At 42.0% G+C, this 20,311-nt stretch overlaps 1 protein-coding gene across 2 annotated transcripts in view; it reads right to left on the reverse strand.

The window, feature by feature from the left end:
* Positions 1 to 1,932: 1,932 nt before the first annotated feature.
* The window catches only part of ccdc78 (coiled-coil domain containing 78), an 81,480-nt gene continuing 63,101 nt past the window's right edge, over positions 1,933 to 20,311 (reverse strand). For both annotated transcript variants that reach the window (XM_059654117.1, XM_059654118.1), the window contains 7 exons: positions 17,067 to 17,192; positions 16,738 to 16,949; positions 13,165 to 13,339; positions 12,570 to 12,610; positions 10,982 to 11,063; positions 7,422 to 7,522; positions 1,933 to 6,127 (listed from right to left, as the gene is read on the reverse strand). In XM_059654117.1, coding sequence (XP_059510100.1) covers positions 6,043 to 6,127; positions 7,422 to 7,522; positions 10,982 to 11,063; positions 12,570 to 12,610; positions 13,165 to 13,339; positions 16,738 to 16,949; positions 17,067 to 17,192 — 822 coding nt within the window. In that variant the 3' untranslated portion in view covers positions 1,933 to 6,042. The remainder of the gene's footprint in view (positions 6,128 to 7,421; positions 7,523 to 10,981; positions 11,064 to 12,569; positions 12,611 to 13,164; positions 13,340 to 16,737; positions 16,950 to 17,066; positions 17,193 to 20,311) is intronic.

Here is a 20,311-nt window from a genome sequence, read left to right on the forward strand (position 1 = left end):
CCAACATTAAATTAAACAGTTAGTTTCAGAGAAGCAGCGAGCCACTCCTCATGCTGGCTACTTGGGAGTGTAACTTTTTGGGGCTTATGAACATATGTCTGGCTGTCCTCCCGATGGTGATTGTTTTGATCTCATTTGAGACCATTAGCCTTTAAAAATGTGAATTTTCCACCGACCAATGCAAGTGATTTCATAAAATGATGTAACATTTCAAGTTTTTTTACTGCAACAAGCAAATTAAATTCACCATTGACTAAACATTATTTTGTAGGCATCTAATGCACTAACGTACAGAAAAGATGTTCCCTATTAGGTTCCTAACACAACCTAAAAACTCAGGCTTGTGTTATCCCACACTCTGAGCAGAAATGAAGTCTCTGAGTTACTCCAGGCTTTAACAGGAACTCTTCTCCCTGCCCAATCAAGGTGAATCCTATTAGATCCAATAAGAGTCACAGATGTACAGCTTGGTCCAACTCGTCCTAGGTATCTTAAACCAGTTCTGTTTGCTAGCATTTGGCCCATTTCCCTCTAAACCCTTCCTCTACATGTACTCACCCAGATGCCTTTTAAATGTTGTAATTGTACCAACCTCCACCACTTTCTCTGGCAGCTCATTTTATACACACACCACCCTTTGCATAAAAACGTTGCCCTGTAGGTCCCTTTTATACCTTGGTCCCTCACCTTAAACCTATGCCCTCTAGCCTTGGACTCCACTACCCTGGGACAAAAACCTTGGCTATTCACCCTATCCAAGCCCCTCGTGATTTTGTAAACCTCTATAAAGTCACCCCTCAACCGCCAACATGGCAAGGAAAATAGCCCCAGCCTATTCAGCCTCTTTCTATAGCTCAAACTGCCCAATCTGGCTACAACCTTGTAAATCTTTTCTGCACCCTTTCAAAATTTAACAACATCTTTCCTATAGCTGGGAAACCAGAATTGTATTCCAAAAGTGACCTAAGCAATGTCTTGTACAGCGACAATGTGACTTCTATACTCACTGACCAGTGTAGGCAAGTCTACGAAACACCTTCTTCACTACTCTTTCTATCTGTGACTCTACCTTCAAGGAACTATGAACCTGCATCCCAAGGTCTCTTTGTTTGGCAATACTCCCCAAGACCCTACCATTAAGTGTATAGGCCCTTCCCTGATTTGCCTTAGCAAAATGCAACACCACATTTATCCACATTAAACGCCATTTGCCACTCCTTGGCCCATCTGATCAAAGTCCTGTTTTATTCTTGTGAGAGCCTTCTTCTCTACATCACCAATTTTGACATGATCTACAAACTTACTAACTATGCCTCCAATATTCATAGCCAAATCAGTTTTATTAATGACAAAAAGCAGAGGACCCAGTACTGATCCTTATAACTCGTCGCTGGCCGCAGGCTTCCAGTCCAAGCACTTGATATTTTTCAGTTCCAACTTCAGTTTTTGCAGCTCAACAAGTGGGAGATGGAAATTCTTCATCCCAGCCAGGTTATTTTGAAATAAATGTTTAATAAACCATCGTGGAATGAAAGGCAATACAATGAACAGAAACAAATTCAACAATGTGAAAGCCATGGGACAATTCATGTAAATATTAAAAAAAGTTTGTTTAATTTAAGTTTGATCAAACTTAAATTGAAGTTTTTGTTCAATTTAACTTTTATTACGATCCTACTACAACAGTTTCAAAAAAAACCTTAACTACAGTGGTTGTATTTTGTTGGTAAATAATTTATATTGTAATTTATTCCACAGACCCTAAAGTTCTCCATATTTGAATAGCACTGCCAAGAGTTTCTTTGCTGGATTTCCCCAGTCAATATATTCAACAATGTCTCTGGACCGATAGCATAAATGGTTAAAACTGGTTGTTTATGCATGTTTCTCTGCCATTTGCGCCAAAGCACGGCAAGTTTTAGTCACAGTAGATTTTGTTTTACAGAAAGGTTTATTTGGAATGGCACAAAAGCAGAAAGAATATGGGTTAACTATACAGTACATAGTTACAATGTCACTTCAGATCCCTGGTGTTCCTGTAGACAACTGACCCTCCAGTCTGAGCAGCATCAAATGGCTTGAGTATGTAAACATAAAATTGTTATAAACTATTCGTGTGGCGACATAAATATAACTAAGATGTACCAGACAGAGAAATCAGGTTGAGATATGAGATGAGGCTTACAGTCTGCAGATCTAGTCAAAACCAGTATTTCACACAAAGAGAGAGTTGGCTTACTCACTGTCGAAGGCCTAGCATCTTTAGCTACACCGGCGAGCATCAGGAAAGACTTAGGCAGCCTCCTTTTCAGATGCCTGGGCTAATAGGAGGGACCTGACCGTGGTTTATCCCTGTTTTACCCTCTGGTCTCTTAAACCCAGCACCCTCCCAACATGGACACACACACACACCCTCTCCCAATATCTGCTGGGATTATGAAGAGTCTGATGGGATGACCTGTGACCCCAGCAGTGGCAACTACTCCTGGCTGACACTACTGAGACCATAGAGCTGCAGCCATCCAACTGGACAGCAACCCGCTCAGGTAGGACTTCCTTCTGAGACCACAGAGGAGGTCTTAGAACAACGTCATTGCTCTCATTAGTAAGTAGCATCTTAATTGTGGGGCAGATTCTCCTAAATTTCAGCCGGGGAGGATTGAGAAGTGGGCAGAGATTGGCCAGCTCCCGTGTAAGATTCAGGCATTTGCCTCAATCTCCGGATGTCCAAGGTTAAACCAGGCTGACTCCAGTCATGTAATGTAGATATATAGCATTTGCCTGTTCACTATAATTAAAGTATTAATGAGATAAAACATACGCTTGTATTCCTAAATATTGTAATTAGTGTGCTAGTCTCTCCAGTTTATTATAACTTTTAGAATGGCTGTCATCAGGCAACGTATGTCAGTGCTACTACATGTTATTGGATGCGGGCACCCAGGATGACATATATATTTTAAAACCGATTTAATGTAGAGTGAGGGGGAGCATGGTGGCACAGTAGTTAGCAGTGCTACCTCCCAGTGCAAGGGACCTGGGTTCAAATCCAGCCTTGGGCAACTGTCTGATTGGAGTTTACCCATTCTCCCCCTGTCTGTATGGATTTCCTCCCACAGTCGTAAGATGTGCAGGTTAGGTGGATTGGCCATGATAAATTGTCCAGTGTCCAGGAATATGCAGACTAGGAGGACTAGTTGTGGAACATGCAGGGTTACAGGGATAGAGTAGGTGGGTAGGCCTGGGTGGGATGCTCTTTGGGGGATTGATGTGGACTGAATGGGCCAAATGACCTGCTTCCACACGATAGATATCCTGTGTAAGATACAAAAGTAAGCCATTCAGCCCATATGGTCCACATAACAATTATGTTCCACTCAAACCTCCTTATCTACTGCACCAACTTTTCTCATTATTTTCACAATTAAGCAATGTCGTCACCAAACATTTTTAGGTTCTCAAAATAAGGAAGTAGGAATTTTTTTAGAAAGAAAAAACATTCTTGCTTTAGTGTTATTGCAGTGACAAGTGGATAGCCGAGATCGATTAACGGAGAAGGATGTTAGTTCAAATGGGAGCTTATTGTAAATCATTGAATATCTCTGAGGAGAAGATTTACTGCAAGTCTGCTAAAATACATAATATTTTTGATGGTGGCAAGACGGTTGGAAAGGACAATATACTATAAATCAACATTTCCTTGCCATTTCTAGTTGAGAGAAATAATGATTTAACCAGGGGAGTTAAAATGTATATGAAAAGTGCAAGATTATTACATATTGCAGAGGTGGCAAGGGTGCAAATGACCAATCTCTGGTTGGTTTTTCATTAAAAGGCCCAATAATAGAAACAGCTCCCCTAGAACTCTTGTGAAGTGAGAGTTGTCCTTCCTCTTGATCAAGATATATATTTTCTAATTAACCTGTTGACAAATGTTATGACACACTTATGGATCAGGTCAGACTTGAATCTTGGCCTTTTGGCTCAGAAGTAAGGATGGTACCAATATGTCACAAGAGTCTCTAGAGCATGCCTAAACAGGTTGATTAAATGTGCCCAGAAGTAGTTTCACCATACAATTGGAAGGAATTCCTTGTTTAGCCCTAGTCTGAGTTAAGGGGAGAGTTAATAGTTCTCCATTAAACAATTTGGCTGCATAATAACATAATTAACAAACTTCTATGATGCAGTGACAGCATCCCTACCTCTGGGCCAGGAGAGCTGTGTTCAACTTCCACCTGTTCCAAAGGTGTGCAATAATAGGTCAGAAAAGGTTGACTTAAATTATGTCCATGAAATTCACTGATTGGAAAAGGAAGCATACGAAGACAGCTGGAAGGCAGCATGAGAACATTCTAAGTTGACCAACTAAACATGTTAAGTTGTAAAATTTGAATTGTGCTACATAAACCAACTTTCCAAGCGTCTACAATTTTCAGTGATTAAAATTTATCAGAATTTCCTGTTCAATTGGCTAAGGAAATTTTCTGCACATTATAACATCCAAGTGTTTGAAAGTAATCATCTTGGCCCTGGGTAATTATATCTCAAAATAGGGAACAAGGGATTAATTTTGGTTGGCTTTAATGTTTCTGCAGTTGGGAGAAAATCTCAGAATGACATCTGATATAATTGCATTTACTCTATTATTCGACACAATATATGTACAGATATTTTCACTGATCAATTTGCATGTGTCTTAACAATTCATAATTATACCTCAGTTTTTAAATTGAAGGATGACAGTTTGTGCTGGATGTTACTGTCCATTTTACCATTAGAATTGGCAAAATAAATTCAAGTAAAATAGAACAAAAACTAGACCAATAATTTCATTGGATATATGGCAAGAGAAAAATTGCTGTCATGGATTGGGGCGGCACAGTGGCTCAGTGATTAGCACTGCAGCCTCACAGCGCCAGGGACCCAGGTTCGATTCCAGCCTTGGGTAACTGTCTGTGCGGAGTTTGCACATTCTCCCCGTGTCTGCGTGGGTTTCCTCCGGGTGCTCCAGTTTTCTCCCACAGTCCAAAGATGTGCAGGCTAGGTGGATTGGCCATGCTAAATTGCCCGTAGTGTTCAGGGACGTGTGGGTATAGGGAGATGGGTCTGGGTGGGATGCTCCATGGGGCGGTGTGGACTTGTTTGGCCGAAGGGCCTGTTTCCACACTGTAGGGAATCTGATCTAATGGATTGATTTCAAGGCTAATCTCATCCTAAATCAGGCATTTAGTTCCCCATGTAGTTAATGATGTTGTGTAAACTGTACAATGCGATTGCTGGCTTGTAATCACATCTATCTATCCATTATTCTGCATATGAACTGGTCTGCACACAGTAAAATGGGAGTCAGACAGGAAATGCATTTCAACAAGAATCTGATCTGATAATGTGCTTCAGTCAGAAATGATTTCATGAGGAAATATATATATTTTATATATACACAGACACAATAATAAAAATGAATGTGGAAATTTGAGAAAGAATGCTGATTTTAATTTTAGAATGGTTTAGTTTCTAGATACCTGTGGTTGAATGCAGGTCTCCAATGAATCTGTTGAGTAGGATTCAAGCATATTCAAGGGGATAATTACAGAGAGCTAGCTTTTCACAGTTAATGTCAAATTTGTGGAAATTGGGAACTTCCAAAAAGATGCTGAAGCTGGAGGTCAACTAGAAATTTCAAATCCGAGATTGGTAAGACATTTGTTAGGCAGGGATATTCATGCTTACGAAATCAAGGCAGGTATTGCAGAAGTCAAGGTCAGCTGGATATGAAGAGCTGAATTGCTTTCTCCTGTTCCTATGTATATAGTCTAGTCTGTGAACAAGCTTACTTGGACATGGTGGAACGCAGTCTCATTCTGTGTACAGACTATAAATAATACAAGTACCTTTTATTGCTGTTGCACAGTGTCAGCAAAAATGCTATGTTATTTTACTAATCACAACATCCATTTTCCAAAAACTCAGAAAATTCTTGGTGACTTCAGGGGTAACTTCGGCTTCAGGGTTGAGGATCCTGTGCAATTACCAAGGAAGTTACTGATGGATAACATCAGCACTGACTGCTCTTGGTACTTCAGTTCCAACCAGTTTTCGGAGGCGTGTAATTTCCTGCTTGTACCTGCATTATTTAACAAAATGGTGATTAAATTTTGAAAACCCTGCATTTATATAGCACCTTTCACAAAGAGTGGACAAGTGCAGACACCTTGATTAACCTTGGGGCCGGGGCATCAAGTCAGAAGCTTATTTGAAGTTTTGTTTGAGTTTGAACATCCAGACACCATAGGAAGAAGCACCTTGGTTTCCTGGGCAGAATTACAGACTGTCGGAGTCAAAGAGATTAAAGTATTTGGGGGATGAGGGAGGGAATGGAGGAATTAGACCCACAACAGGTTCTGCTATATCAGCAGAAGAAAAGGTTTCCTTTTGTGTTACCTAACAAGTGAAGGCCCGTTTAGGACAGAATCCATACTCGAGGAAACAAGGATTGTGGAATGTTAGAGACCACAGAATCAAGACAGGAAATCTTACAATGCAGAGTCTACATGATTATGCTCAAAGGGTTCAGTGAAGACATGGCTGAGAAACACACAGGTAGACTCACCTTGGTGAGTTAATGCCTGGAGGAGATGCACTTTAAGCTTAAGACTACATGACTACAGAGTGCAGAATAATGTCTAAGCATGGTATGGCGTTTCCATTGTGTTCAGAAGTTAAAGGGGGGGGTATCTGTCTGTACTGTAGTTCTGTGTATTTGTCGCCTACAAAGTAATGTTTAATTGATGTTAACTTTAGTTGCTTAAAACTCAAAGTCTTAAAATTCAAAACTTTGTGTTATTCTTTGTGTCGGTCATCCGGAAATCAACATCTCTATTTAAAAGTTACTGGTCTCTACGTACCAGTGTGAATGCAGTAAACCGCGGCTAATCCACCAATTTACAGCATTTATTGTGCAAAATTGACAATATATTCTTTAAGATCCAATTATAAGAAAGTAAAGTGTGAATTTCCCTAACCAATAGTTTCTTGACCTCACCGGTCTGTAATTCCCTGGTCTATCTCTACCTCCCTTCTGAAACAGTGGAACTGCATTAGCTGTCCTCCAGTCCTCTGGCACCCCCACTATGACCAGAGAGGAATTTAAAAAATTGGGCCAGAGGCCTTGTAATTTCCTCTCTTGCCTCCCAAATTAGTACTTATATACATTTCATTGCCTAGGACAAATAAGCCTTTGTAGTGTGATCAGAGACTCACCACTGGTTGATGAATGGCCATTAAGAGTAGCTACATAGAAAAGTCTTGTTGGTGACAAGTAAATTGGCATCAGTCAGAGGCTGGTTTTAAAACATGAGTGAGAGATGTGCAGGCCATAATTCAAATGAAAATCTGAATTTTGTGCTGCCTGACCTCACCTGCCCAGGTGCTTATCCACATATTCCTGCAGTTCAGCTAACTGCTCCTCAGCAACTGTGACACGTGAGATCAACTGAGCACGTTCATGTTCCAACTCCTCCTGTGGGTAAAAGCCAGTGGAAATAGGTTAACAGCTCCCAATCTCTTGACTTTTTACCTGGCACACGTGAAACCGTTTGTTTTGTTACTTAGTGCCATTTAGAAGCTCAGGTGTGCTGTATTACAAGGCCTCCCAAAGTCGCTGCGGGAAAGGTGGTGTTGGTGAGGTGATAATGTCATTAGACTAGTAACTAAAAGCCTGGAAGGGCTCTTGTAGCACAGTGGCAATGCCCCTACCTCTGAGGTAGGAGACCTAGCTTCAAGTCCCACCTGCTCCAGAAGCGTGTGAAAACATCTGAACAAGTTGATTCAAAATATCGCGTCCCTTCAGGAGGGGCTGCTGTGGTACAATGTCCCTAACTCTGGGTCAGGAGGCCTGTGATCCAGCCCTAACTGCTCTAGAAGTGTCTAACAACATCTCTGAACAGGTTGAAGAGAAAGTATATCTGAAGCTCAGAAGGGGCATTGACCAGTGTGAATGTTCCTGAACAGGTCAATGATTTGTGTTGATAGAAATCAAATAATCCATTTAGGAAGGCCTCTTGTGGGCAGTGATAATGTGCCTACCTCTGAACCAGGAGGCCTAGATTCAAGTCTCCAATCAAGGTTGACCAGGTAGAATCTTGTGAATGTACGTTAGCTTGGTTATCATGGTCAGCTACACCTCAGGGTTTCTGTTTACAACTAATTGCATTATTTGCAACGTATGGACTGATGGTTCTACAGTTGCCCACGTGTATACTACTTTCTTGTTTTGATAAACACAATACACTTGCCTGTAATTTTTCTTCACGCTGTAGCAACTTTGACTTCATGGTCATCAATGCCTCAGAAATTTCCTGTCTTGTATTATTCATCAATGAGACAGATACAGTCTATTCATGATTTGTTTAAAGTCTTTTTAAAATGTCTCAGATTTCTATCTCCATCGATTTTATTTTATCTCTGTCTGAGAAGGACACGTTGTCTTTCATTATGGGTAGTCGTCATTCAGAAACTGAGTTCATCTTCCACTTTCACTTCATCTTTTTCATGGGATGTGGGTGTCACTGACTAGTGTCAGCTTTGATCACCCATTCTGAACTGGCCAGAGGGCAGTGAGAGTCAGCCACATTGCTGTGGATCTGGAGTCATGTGCAGGTTAGACCATGTAAGGCAGATTTGTTTGTCTGAAGGTTCACCATTAAGGTTATCTTTTTAATTCCAGTTTGGTACTGAATTCAAATTTCTTTATATGCAATGGTGGGATTTCAACCCCTGACCCCAGAATATTAGTCAGGGATTCTTGTTAACTAGTCCAGTGACATTACAACTACACTACCACCTCACTAGCTGTTGACCCTGCCCTATTAGAATTCAGGAAAATGCTGTCATTTAGCCCTTGTTGCTATTCTTCACGACCTCCTTCCCCCAAACTTCAGAACAGTTGGGACTTGAACCTGAGCTTTCTGGTCTAGAGGTAGGGACATTGCCACTGCACCACAAAAGCCCCTGACCCCTTTAGTTTTATGACAGTCCTATAATGTAAACAACTTCGGTTCTCTCAGTTTCTCTCCATTGAAATAACTTTTCAATTCTCTCGTACTCTTCCCAACTCTTTATAGATACATTTGTTCCCCTTCTTACTCTAATCTCCATTCCTCCTGAACCTTTCTGGTATTTTGGCAGGTGTCCCAGGGTGTAAATGCCTACATTAAGTGCTTGCAGAGTCCCTTTCCGTGGAATCAGCAGTTCACTCTCCCTCTATCCCATCGGGCAGCAGCTTGTGGAGCTGGTGGGAGGAGGATTCGCAGCCTCTGATTGGCTGGCAGCTCTTGGCAGGTGGGGCCTTTTGTCTAAGTTTGTTCAGGGCACCCGGGTGTCACGGGATGGGTCGGCATTTATTGCCCTGTCCTTAAATGCCCTCCAGACATCCACTGCATCTTGTACTATTCAGGCCCTGGACAAGCCAATAATGGGCCATTGCCAGGAGTCAAGGAACCTAGTGTCTGTGGAGAGCTGTCAGCTAATTACAGGTTAACAGTGCCACTGGGGAGGGTTACTGCCACTGCCGATACTACACCTGAGATCGAGGAGGGATTGGAGTTTAAAGGTAGGATGGAGGTTGTAGCGTGTGGGAGTCACTGGGATTGGTAACAAGGGAAAGGGCTTGTTCTCAACAGACCAACCCTTCCCTGAAGCTGACTCAGGCTCCCTACTATTGAACAAAGGCTACCACCACTGCAAGCCTATGTCCCCCATGCCCAGTTAGCTTTACAAGGATTCCTGCATTTTGTGGTCAGTTGCCATATCCTCTCAGTTCAATATCAGCAGCAAGACAAGCAACTGAAATGAGCATTAATCGCCTTCCTAATTTGGATTTGAGTGGGATGGAGGCTAGCAAGTGCTGGCTTCCCACCTTCCACATTCCTGCCTGATTAAACGCCCGCATGATCAAATTGACCACAAGGAAAAACACAAGATTCCAGTGCCATTTCAGTTATGTCTTTTTGTACCCAAGCAACTTAACATTGTACTTCAGTCTTCAAGAGGCTAGAAGCTTGGTGCAAGTCTTGATTACGCTTGATCTTTTGAAATCTTTTCAGTACTTACATTATGGCTTAGCATGATATTAATCTTCAAATTAAATTTCCCTGGAACCATGTTGGATAAGTCCATATTCTTAGTGTCAAGTAGGATTGAAATGTGTAGATTAAGAGAGCAGATCATTTCAGATAGGCCCTACTATAGCACTTATAACAATTAGCAACAATAACATTAGTCATAAGAACATACAAACAAGGTAAATGAGGACGAGTATGAGGCCATTAAGTCCCTTGAAGCTGGTTTACCATCTAATAAGTCTATGCTCTGGCTGGGACCATAAATCCACAGTCTGACCTCCCCTGATAACCGAGTCCCTTCTCAATCAAGAATCTGTCTGCTTGTCTAGTCTTGGCTGGAGAAGGTTAAAGGACAAACCGAGGCAAAGAGAATCAAATATCGACAAGAGTTCATTTGAGCTCCCATTTTACCCTCTCTCCACCATTCCCTGAGTAAGAGAATTCCAAAGACTGAAGACCCTCTGTGAGAAAAGAAATTCTCCTCATACCCATCTTAAATGGAAGTCCCCTTTTTTTTTAAACTATAACTCCAGTTCTAGTCCCTCCCACAAGAGGAAACATCCAGTATCCACTCAGTCAAGTCCCCTCAGGATTTTATTTATTTCAATAAGATCATTTCTCATACTTCTAAGCACAACCAGTTCAACCATTTCTTATAAAATGTCCCTAACAACCTTAAATCCCTTAAAACAGTTGAGTGAGCTTTCTCTGAACTGTTTCAGAAGCACTTTTCTGTAGTAAGGGATCAAGTCAGCACAGATAATTGGTTAGTTGTATTTTCAATCTAGGAGAGGCCTGTTTCACATTGCAATATAACATGGATTTGATTAAATTCTATAATCAGTAATATTACAGACCTGTGTAGTAAATGTGAACTCTTTTAGCTGTTTCGTTAGTTCACTCCAGTTTTCGCTACTTGCTTTCTCACCAGTCTCTAGGCTGAAATAATTAAAAGCAATAATTTAGGTCTTCTCATTTCTACAATTTGGTTGTATAGAACTTAAGTATTTAACATCTTTTGTCAAAATCTTTTGTCTTGAGCTCATCAGGACATTTTTCAAGAATACAAATTCAAAAGAAAGATTAGCATTTATACAATGAGAGGACGGTGCTCATTGGTCGGCATATCTTAGAATAAAATACCTATAGGTAGAAACAGGCCATTCGGCCCAACATCCACGCCAACTCTCCAAAGAACATCCTACATAGACCCAATTCCCTATCCTATCCCTTTACCCTGCCTTTCCTATGGCTAATCCACATAACCTGCACATCTTTGAACTTTGACTAGTCAAGGTATTATGATGAAGAATTTAACCAGCAATTATGTCACCATTTTATGGAGTCAAACAGGTGCACTATGTGAGCACATTATATCAGCAAAGAACAGGCTCTCAACAAAATGGTTAACATCCGTTGACAGTTAATCTCTCAATATTTTGCCCTGACCAATCAAGAGTCAATCTGCCTGGTTTGAAATGTAATAAAGACATGTTAAACTGTCTGTTAACTGTCAATCAGCATTCTCTGTGGCAATCAGAATTGACATTGCAACCAATCAGCACCCTCCTCTCTTGCAGCTTTCACCTTGAATCGATATCCTTGCAAAATGAGTGCAACATCAAAAACTTAAACAATATATGGACAAGTTTTGCAGCAATACTCGAGCTTCTGATTTTATTATTCAGAATACAATCACGGAAAAGGGAGAAGTTTCTCAACTAGAAAAAATTCCAAATCCAGTGGTACTATCCTGCCTTTATCCCACTACGTTGGATCTTCCTCTGTTTTGAGTTTTGATCTACCCATCCTTTCAGTAATGCAATGATGTCTGCCTCAATTGCTCCCTGAGACTCTAAAACCCTCATGAAAGAATGTTCTGAACTCTGTCCTCACCTTCTGGTGACATTTTACATTGACAATGTTTGCTACTGATCCATTCAAGGGGAATTCACCTTTTAAGCTATCACCTTTTCCTAACCCTTCATCATTAAAAGAAAGCTCTATTCATTTTCCCTCGACCTTCTCTGATCCCACTGAAACATTCCAGTGGGTCAAGTTTCTGCATTCTCTGTTTCATTTTGGCTCTAGTGTCCTTTCTCTGGTGGATGTCCAAAACTGTATTCCATGGTGAGCACAACAGTTAACAGACTGTACATACCAATACGAGGCATTTCACCAGCCTTATTCTCTTGAAGTGGGGGAAGGGGAAAATAGAGTGGGAACGCACCATCCAGCAGATATGTGCAAAGTGGCATTAGCTAAGACTACTGCCTGCTCACAGGAAACAAAGGAATACCATACATTAAACCATAACAACAAACTGCGGATGCTGAAAATCAGAAACTAAAACAGAAATTGCGAGGAAAACTCAGCAGATGGAGAGAAAGCAGTTTTTGCTAGTACACTACCATCGTTCAGTCAAAAAGTTAGAGCAATACTCACAGTGAAGAAGATATGACTGGTGCACTCCGAACCAGTCTAACCTGCAAAAGAAATGCAAATTAAAATGGTGCAATTACAATGAAGTATATTTTGAAGGGATACATTGTAAGCTTGATATTCCAATGAGCAAAACAGAAGTCAAATGTATAGATGATGCACCCCCTTGCATGTGTCCATCAATGAAGTAACCATTTTGGATGTGTTCCCATTTGTTACCACTCAAAATGGCTGCTGAATGCCACAGCGATGCCTTTGCAAGCACTTCCTATGATACTGACATTTCATTCAACCACCACTTTGTGTCTAACTATTTCAAAATTTGCACCTGCTGATGGCTCACAGTGACATTTTAAAAAAAATCTGAGCTGCCAATTGGAATATGCAACACTCTTTTCATTCATATAGTATAGAACCTCGAATCTTGGCATCATCACGGCCATTCGGCCTGTCACATTCATGCCAGCACACTTGCAAGACCCATCTAGTTGGTCATAACCCCTTGCCCTTTCTGTGTAACCCCACTCAGCAAAGAGTTCAGTGGAATGGTGAGACTTTATAGCTCTCAGTTTAAACAGATTCTGTCCACATCCCTCACCTGCTCCTGAAGCTCTTGGAGTTTTCCCTCCAGGTAGGCTTTGTCCTCCCGAAGCCTGTTGAGCGCCTGGCTCTGTTTGGACAACAGTTCACTGTCAGCGATCACAAAGGTTACTTCAGAGGGGCCGGGGTCCATATCCTTGATGCCTGATGATAGAATCTGCTCCCGCTGCATTCTGTGCCAAGTAAAAACACGGACATTCTCACAGACATGTTACTCCTCAAGCGTATCCCCCCACCCTGGCACCAGCCTCATGGAATGGGATTCCTTCCATTGCCTAGTGTCTTCCCCACCCCTGGTTCACACTGGAATAACCATCAATGCACGCACCACCCCAACATTTTCAGGAAGGAAGACAAGGAGAGACAATTAAGGGACAAACTAACCATCCTGTCAGTGAAAACAGACTGAAAGTATGTCCATGTGCCTACTAAACCTTGAAGACTTTGTACACTGATGGGACAATGATGCAGGTGGATGGGGTGGTGAACAATGGAGTAACAAAGAGATTGAGTGTTTGTACATTGTCCCTAAGTTTCTAATTGAAGAAGGCAGTGTTAGGAAGTCATTCTGTCAATTAGAAGGGTGAGCTATGAATTTAGTACACTGTGACTCTTAGAACATAGAATATTACAGCACAGTACAGGCCCTCAGCTCTCGATGTTGTGCCAACCTGTGAAACCAAACTGAAGCCCATCTAACCTACTCTATTCCATTATCATCCATATGTTTATCCAACTACCATTTAAATGTCCTTAAAGTTGGTGAGTCTACTAGTGTTGCAGGCAGGGCATTCCATGCCCTTACTACTCTCTGAGTAAAGAACCTGCCTCTGACATCTGTCCGATATCTATCACCCCTCAATTTAAAGCTATGTCCCCTCGTGCTCGCCGTCACCGTCCAAGGAAAAACGCTCTCACTGTCCACCCTATCTAATCTTCTGATCATCTTGTATGTTTCTGTTAAGTCACCTCTTAACCTTCTTCTCTCCAACAAAAACAGCCTCAAGTCCCTCAGACTTTCCTCATAAGACCCTCCCTCCAGACCAGGCAACATCCTGGTAAATCTCCTCTGCACCCTTTCCAAAGCTTCCACATCCTTCTTATAATGTGGTGACCAGAACTGTATGCAATACTCCAAGTGCAGCCGCACCAGAGATTTGTACAGACACTCTTGCAAAGACACTCATGGTGCTGACACGTTTAATTATCCTGATACTTTTTTTGAGGGTGACACATGCCTCTTGCTCAAAGATAGAGGGAAGAAAGTCACTCGGCATCAGCCTGAGGTCGAGGCTGGGCCACATCCGAGGGCAGCACTCGCTGTGAAACATTAACAATCATTGCTCCCTGCTCAGAGTCCGGCAGACTCCACTAAATTACACCCATTCTTTCAATAAAGCCTTTGTAATATTGTGTGACATTGTTTAAAAAAAAGATTAAAATTACATTGACTCTTGGCTCACTCAATAACATTGAAGTGCTGCGACATGTACTTTGGCTCCCATTTGTGTCAGTTCCCAACACCCAGGAGAGAGGTCATCTTTCCAAATGTTGTTGCTAACTTGCCTCGGCACTGTCCAATGTCCGTCTCATGAGAAGCAAAACCAAAAGCCCAAGCATTCCCAAAAGCAACAGTGAAAGATTTCCTCACCAGGTCATTCTGCACATCTCTACCATTATAAAGGCAAAGTACTGAGGATGCTGGAAATCTGAAATAAATGCAGAACATGCGAGAGAAACTCAGCAGTTATTGCAGAATCCATAGAGAGACAAACAGAGTTAAAGTTTTGAGTCTGGGATGGCTCTTAGTGTCATAGAGTTGTACAGCGCATTAACAAACCCTTTGGTCCAATTCATCCATGCTGACCAGATACTCTAAATAAACCTAGTCAAATTTGGCAGCATTTAGCCCTTATCCCTCTAAGCCCTTCCTATTCATGCATCCATCCAGATGCCTTTTAAATGTTAAAATTGTACCCAGCTCCACCACTTCCTCTGGCATCTCACTCCATACACACGTTACCCTCTGTGTAAAAAAGTTGGCCCTCAGGTCCCTTTTAGATCTTTTCCCCTCTCACCTTAAACCTGTGCTGTCTAGTTTTGGACCTATAGGTTATTTACCATATCCATGCCCCTAATGATTTTAGAAACCACTAAGAGGTCATCCCTAAGCCTCCAATGCTCCGAGAAAGATAGCCCCAGGCTATTCAGCTTCTCCCTACAACTCAAACCCTCCAAGCCTGGCAACATCCTCGTAAATCTTTTCTTCGCCCTTTCAAGTTTAACAACACCTTTCTGATAGCGAGCAGATCAGAATTGAACACAGCATTCTTCTTCAGAACTGGAGAGTCAAATCAGACTTGAAACATTCACCCTGTTTCTCTCTCCACAGATGCTGTCAGACCTATTGAGATTCTCCAGCATTCTCTATGCTTTCTACTTTTATATATCCTAGCTGGGTTCACATTTATGACAGTCACAATTCAATCACGTCCGTGCAATTTGTTTTTAACATGGTTCCAAGACTTAGTCAACAATCTGAGATGTAGAGTTTCTCCATCACCTGGAATTAAGGTGACATTGGGGTTAGACTGTAATGGTATTTGCTATTATTAACTTCCCATCCTTACTCATACAGCCAGTGGTAACATGATTTCTTTGCTGAGTGCAATCAGAAAATAATCCCATCAGGGCGATGACAGAGCAAACCTTTCTCTATTTATCAACTATTTTGAAGATTATTTCAAGACTAGGGGGCCTCATTTTTAAGGTGAGAAGAGAGGGATCTAAAAAGGCATGAGAGGCAGTTTTTGTTTTACACAGAGGACAGTTTGCCTGTGAAATGAACTTCCTGAGGAAGTGGTGGATGCTGACAGAATTACAACGTTTAAAAGACACTTAGAATAAGGAAAGGTTTGGGGGGACATTGATCGGGAACAGGCAGGTGTAACTAGTTTAGTTGCGATTATGGTCAGCATGGACTGTATGGACCTAATGGTCTGTTTCCATACTGTATGCCAAAGAGCAAAAGGAATGAGGGCAAGATCAGAGATAACAAAGTGTGGAGCTGGATGAACACAGCAGGCCATGCAGCATCTCAGGAGCACAAAAGCTGATGTTTAGGGTCTAGACCCTTCAATGAAGGATCGGGGCCCGAAACGTCAGCTCTTCTGTTCTTAGGATGCTGCTTGGCCTGCTGTGTTCATCCAGCTCTACACCTTGTTATCTCGGATTCTCCAGCATCTGCAGTTCCTAGTATCTCTGAGGGCAAGATCAGGCTTATGTACAACAACTCAATAGCTTACTGAGCCCTGCACGGCAGAGAAGGTATGGTGGATGGGCTATTACTGTGTCCACTATCATTGCCATGCGGTGTGACAGAAGAAGCTGAGTCAGCATTACACATGAGAATGCCTGACAATAGTGCACACCCTCAAAACCAATAAATTGAGCAACTGGTCATGGCACGTTATATCTCCAAATTTTTCTCATGTTCTCAAAGGCTAGCCCAGGCTCAAGGCTGAATTACTGTATAACCGTATCGAGATACTCAGCTAGATTTTTCTTTAACCTGTACGCAATCAAAAGATGTTCGTGCTTCTTGACGACATTCTGCATCCGTTTCTTGTAGTTTCTAGCTGCAGCCGTCAGTTGTTCTTCCCGTGATCTGTAGGCAGATCGAATATCCTTTAGCATGCTGTCCACAAATCTCTTCAAGTATGGCTGGTCAGAAGAGGGCTGTGTGTGGTCACTGCCGGATTTCACTGTGTTATCCACATATTCCTTACACAGAACAACAACACCGTTACTGTATTTCTCTCAAGCATCTACTTGCACATTCGATTCACTGGAATGCTGAACTTTTAAAAGTTTGCTCTTAACCGGTAACTATTCACTCACAGTAACGTCTTCAATGTAACGAACAAGCCGCATGCGATATTCCTCGTTCAGTTCTTTCAGATGGAGCTGTAACTGAGAGTTCTCAGTTTCAACCTCCTTCAGGTGACTCTGCGAACCGAGCAGCGCCTATTGGGGATTCCAGAATGGTACTAAAGTAAACGCGTGGGCCTGATTGTAGAGATTATTTCATTCAACTGTAACGGTTTGCTTCACAGTGAGAAAGATTTGAGTTCCTGTCTTTGGTAAGTGAGAACAAATTCCAGAACATATGCATTTTACATATCCAATTGTGTGTATTCGTATGTAGAAGTAAAGAATAAGAGAACAGACTCTTATAAATCGATAAACAAAAGAAAGAAATGTTACCTAGCTTTAGTTTTGAAAGGTAGAGATAATACAGCGTGGAGCTGGAGGAAGATAGCAGGCTAGGCAGCATCACAGGAGCAGGAAAGAAGGTCCCTACCCAAAACATCAACTTTCCTGCTCCTCTGATGCTGCCTGGCCTGCTGTGTTTCCCCAGCTTCACACTGTGTTATCTCAAACTCCAGCATCTGCAGTTCTTACTATCTCATTTTAAAAAGTAGTTCCTTCAATAAAAGGCTACCATTGAGAACTGGGTCTCAAAACTGCCATTTAGAGCCAGGCTTCATTTTGGAGAGACTTTTCACGGCAAGAGATTGGCTGTTTGTGAACATAAGGGATGCAGTTACATAGACTTTTACAGTACAGTCTGAGACTCTTCAGCTCTGCAAGGTTATACCTTATCCTGCTTTCTTTCTCACATATACCCTCAACCAACCTCTATCTCAGTCAGCTAGAGGGCTAGTCTGAGATGCAGAGTGATGCCAACAGCATGGGTTCAATTCCTGCACTGGCTGCGGTCAACCTGAAGATTCCTTGCTCCTGATATTCCTCCTTGCCTCAGGCAGGGTAACCCTCAGAAAGAAAGAATTTCCTCTCTCCAATGAAAGAGCAGCCCTATAGAGCTATGATGACTTATAATGCATCTTCACTGGCCACCTCTCAGCCTCTCTTGTGGTTCTGAGTTCGACATTCTAAGCACTCTCTGAGCAAAGAAGTTGCTGCTGAATTTCTTGTTAGCTTTCCTAGCAATTACTTTGCTTTTAATGGCATTTGGTTTTAGAATATTCACAAGTGGAAACATATCTATGAATCTTGTCTATTACAAGGGCAATTATGACCTCACCAGTAACACATGTCCTGAGAACAAATAAAAACATTTTTAAGCTGTATAAGTATCTGTTGGAATGGTATTCATGTCAGTCTCATGGGTCTCAGTGGGCTACACAGTGACAGATAGCAGTAATATAAACTGGGAATCGATGTTATTCATTCCAGTGAGAGTGCTTGATAACTCAAAATTGTAATGATTGGAACCAGGGCCAGGTGGATCTCATTAACTATGAGACCCTTGACTGGGGTTATTAACCTGGGCCAATCAGGGAGCCCATGCTGACAGATATAAACAGGAGATTACATAGAATCCCTACAGTGTGGAAACAGACTCTTTGGCCCAACAAGTCCCCACTGACCCTCAGAGCATCCCACCCAGACCCATCCCCCTGTTATTCACCTAGTCTACACATCCCTGAATGCGATAGGCAATTTAGCATGGCCAATCCACCTAACCTGCAAATCTTCGGACTGTGGGAGGAAACCGGAGCACCTGCAGACACAGGGAGAATGTGCAAACTCCACACAGACAGTTGCTCAAAGGTGAAATCAAACCCAGGTCCCTGGCGCTGTGAGACAGCAGTGCCAACCACTATGCCACCGTGCTACCCCAAGATTCAGAGAGTTACCTTGATCTAGGGACTGGCTCTGAGCGGGCTGGTCAGAACCTGTGTACTGTGCACATGTAAATAAAGGGTGACTTGGTGATGGGATATCACCTCAGTGCTGTTATGTCAAGAATGCTACGGTTTGCTATGTCCATCTGAGTCTGAGTGTATTTAATTTAGATCCAAAAATGACCAGACATTCCCAAAACGAAATGTCACAGGGGATCTGATTGTTCCACCTTTCTCCATCTTACACATGATCAGAAAAGACAAATTTTAGTACAGTTTTGAAGTGGGAACAATACAAGTACGTAGCAAGTGCTGAAAGCATTAACAGTGAGTGCAAAAGGTACCAGACTGTTAGTAATAAGGGAAACAAGGGCAGGTAGAGTCCGTGATTAAGAAAGCAAATGTAATGTTGTCGTTTATCTCAGGAGGGTTGGAATATAAAAGCAGCGATGTGCTTCTGAGGCTTTATAAAGCTCTAATTAGGCCCCATTGAGAATACTGTGTCCAATTTTGGGCCCCACACCTCAGGAAGGACATACTAGCCCCGGAGCATGCCCAGCGGAGATTCACACGGATGATCCCTGGAATGGTAGGTTTAGCGTACAATGAACGGCTAAGGATCCAGGAGTTGTACTCATTAGAGTTTAGAAGGTTGAGGGGAGATCTAATAGAAACTTACAAGATAATGTATGGCTTAGAAGGGGTGGACGCTAGGAAGTTGTTTCCGTTAGGTGGGGAGACTAGGACCCGTGGGCACAGCCTTAAAATTAGAGGGGATAAATTTAAAACAGAAATGAGACGACATTTCTTCAGCCAGAGAGTGGTGAGCTTGTGGAATTCATTGTCACAGAGTGCAGTGGAGGCCAGGACGTTAGATGCCTTCAAGGCAGAGATCAACAAATTCTTGATTTCACAAGGAATCAAGGGCTACGGGGAGAGTGCAGGGAAGTGGAGTTGAAATGCCCATCAGCCATGATTTAAATGGCGGAGTGGACTTGATGGGCCGAATGGCCTTACTTCCACTCCTATGTCTTATGGTCTTATGGTCTTAAATTGGCCTTCTGATGACTGTAGCAGGCACCAGTATGAGATACAGGTGTAGACAGAGTTCACAAAGAATAATATGCTGTAACCTCGTGATAACAGATGTTACCTGCATAGTACAGATATCCTATTACATGTATGCATGCACAAGCTGAATTGGTCAAGGCCCTTTCTTTGCCTTTTAAATCGGCAAATAAATAAAGGTGCACTCTAATGTAATGAATGGTGCACCATAGAAGGGGTTATAAAATGAATAAAAAGGTATATAAAACATTCATAGCTTTTATATCATTGGAGAAGTTTTGTCGTGTTCCATTGAGAATGACTCCCCACTGGTGTTATAAAAAACTGCTAGAAATATTGACCAGAACTTTGTGTGGAGTGTCTACT

Source organism: Stegostoma tigrinum, chromosome 23 (assembly GCF_030684315.1).
Source record: "Stegostoma tigrinum isolate sSteTig4 chromosome 23, sSteTig4.hap1, whole genome shotgun sequence".
Lineage (NCBI taxonomy): Eukaryota > Metazoa > Chordata > Chondrichthyes > Orectolobiformes > Stegostomatidae > Stegostoma > Stegostoma tigrinum.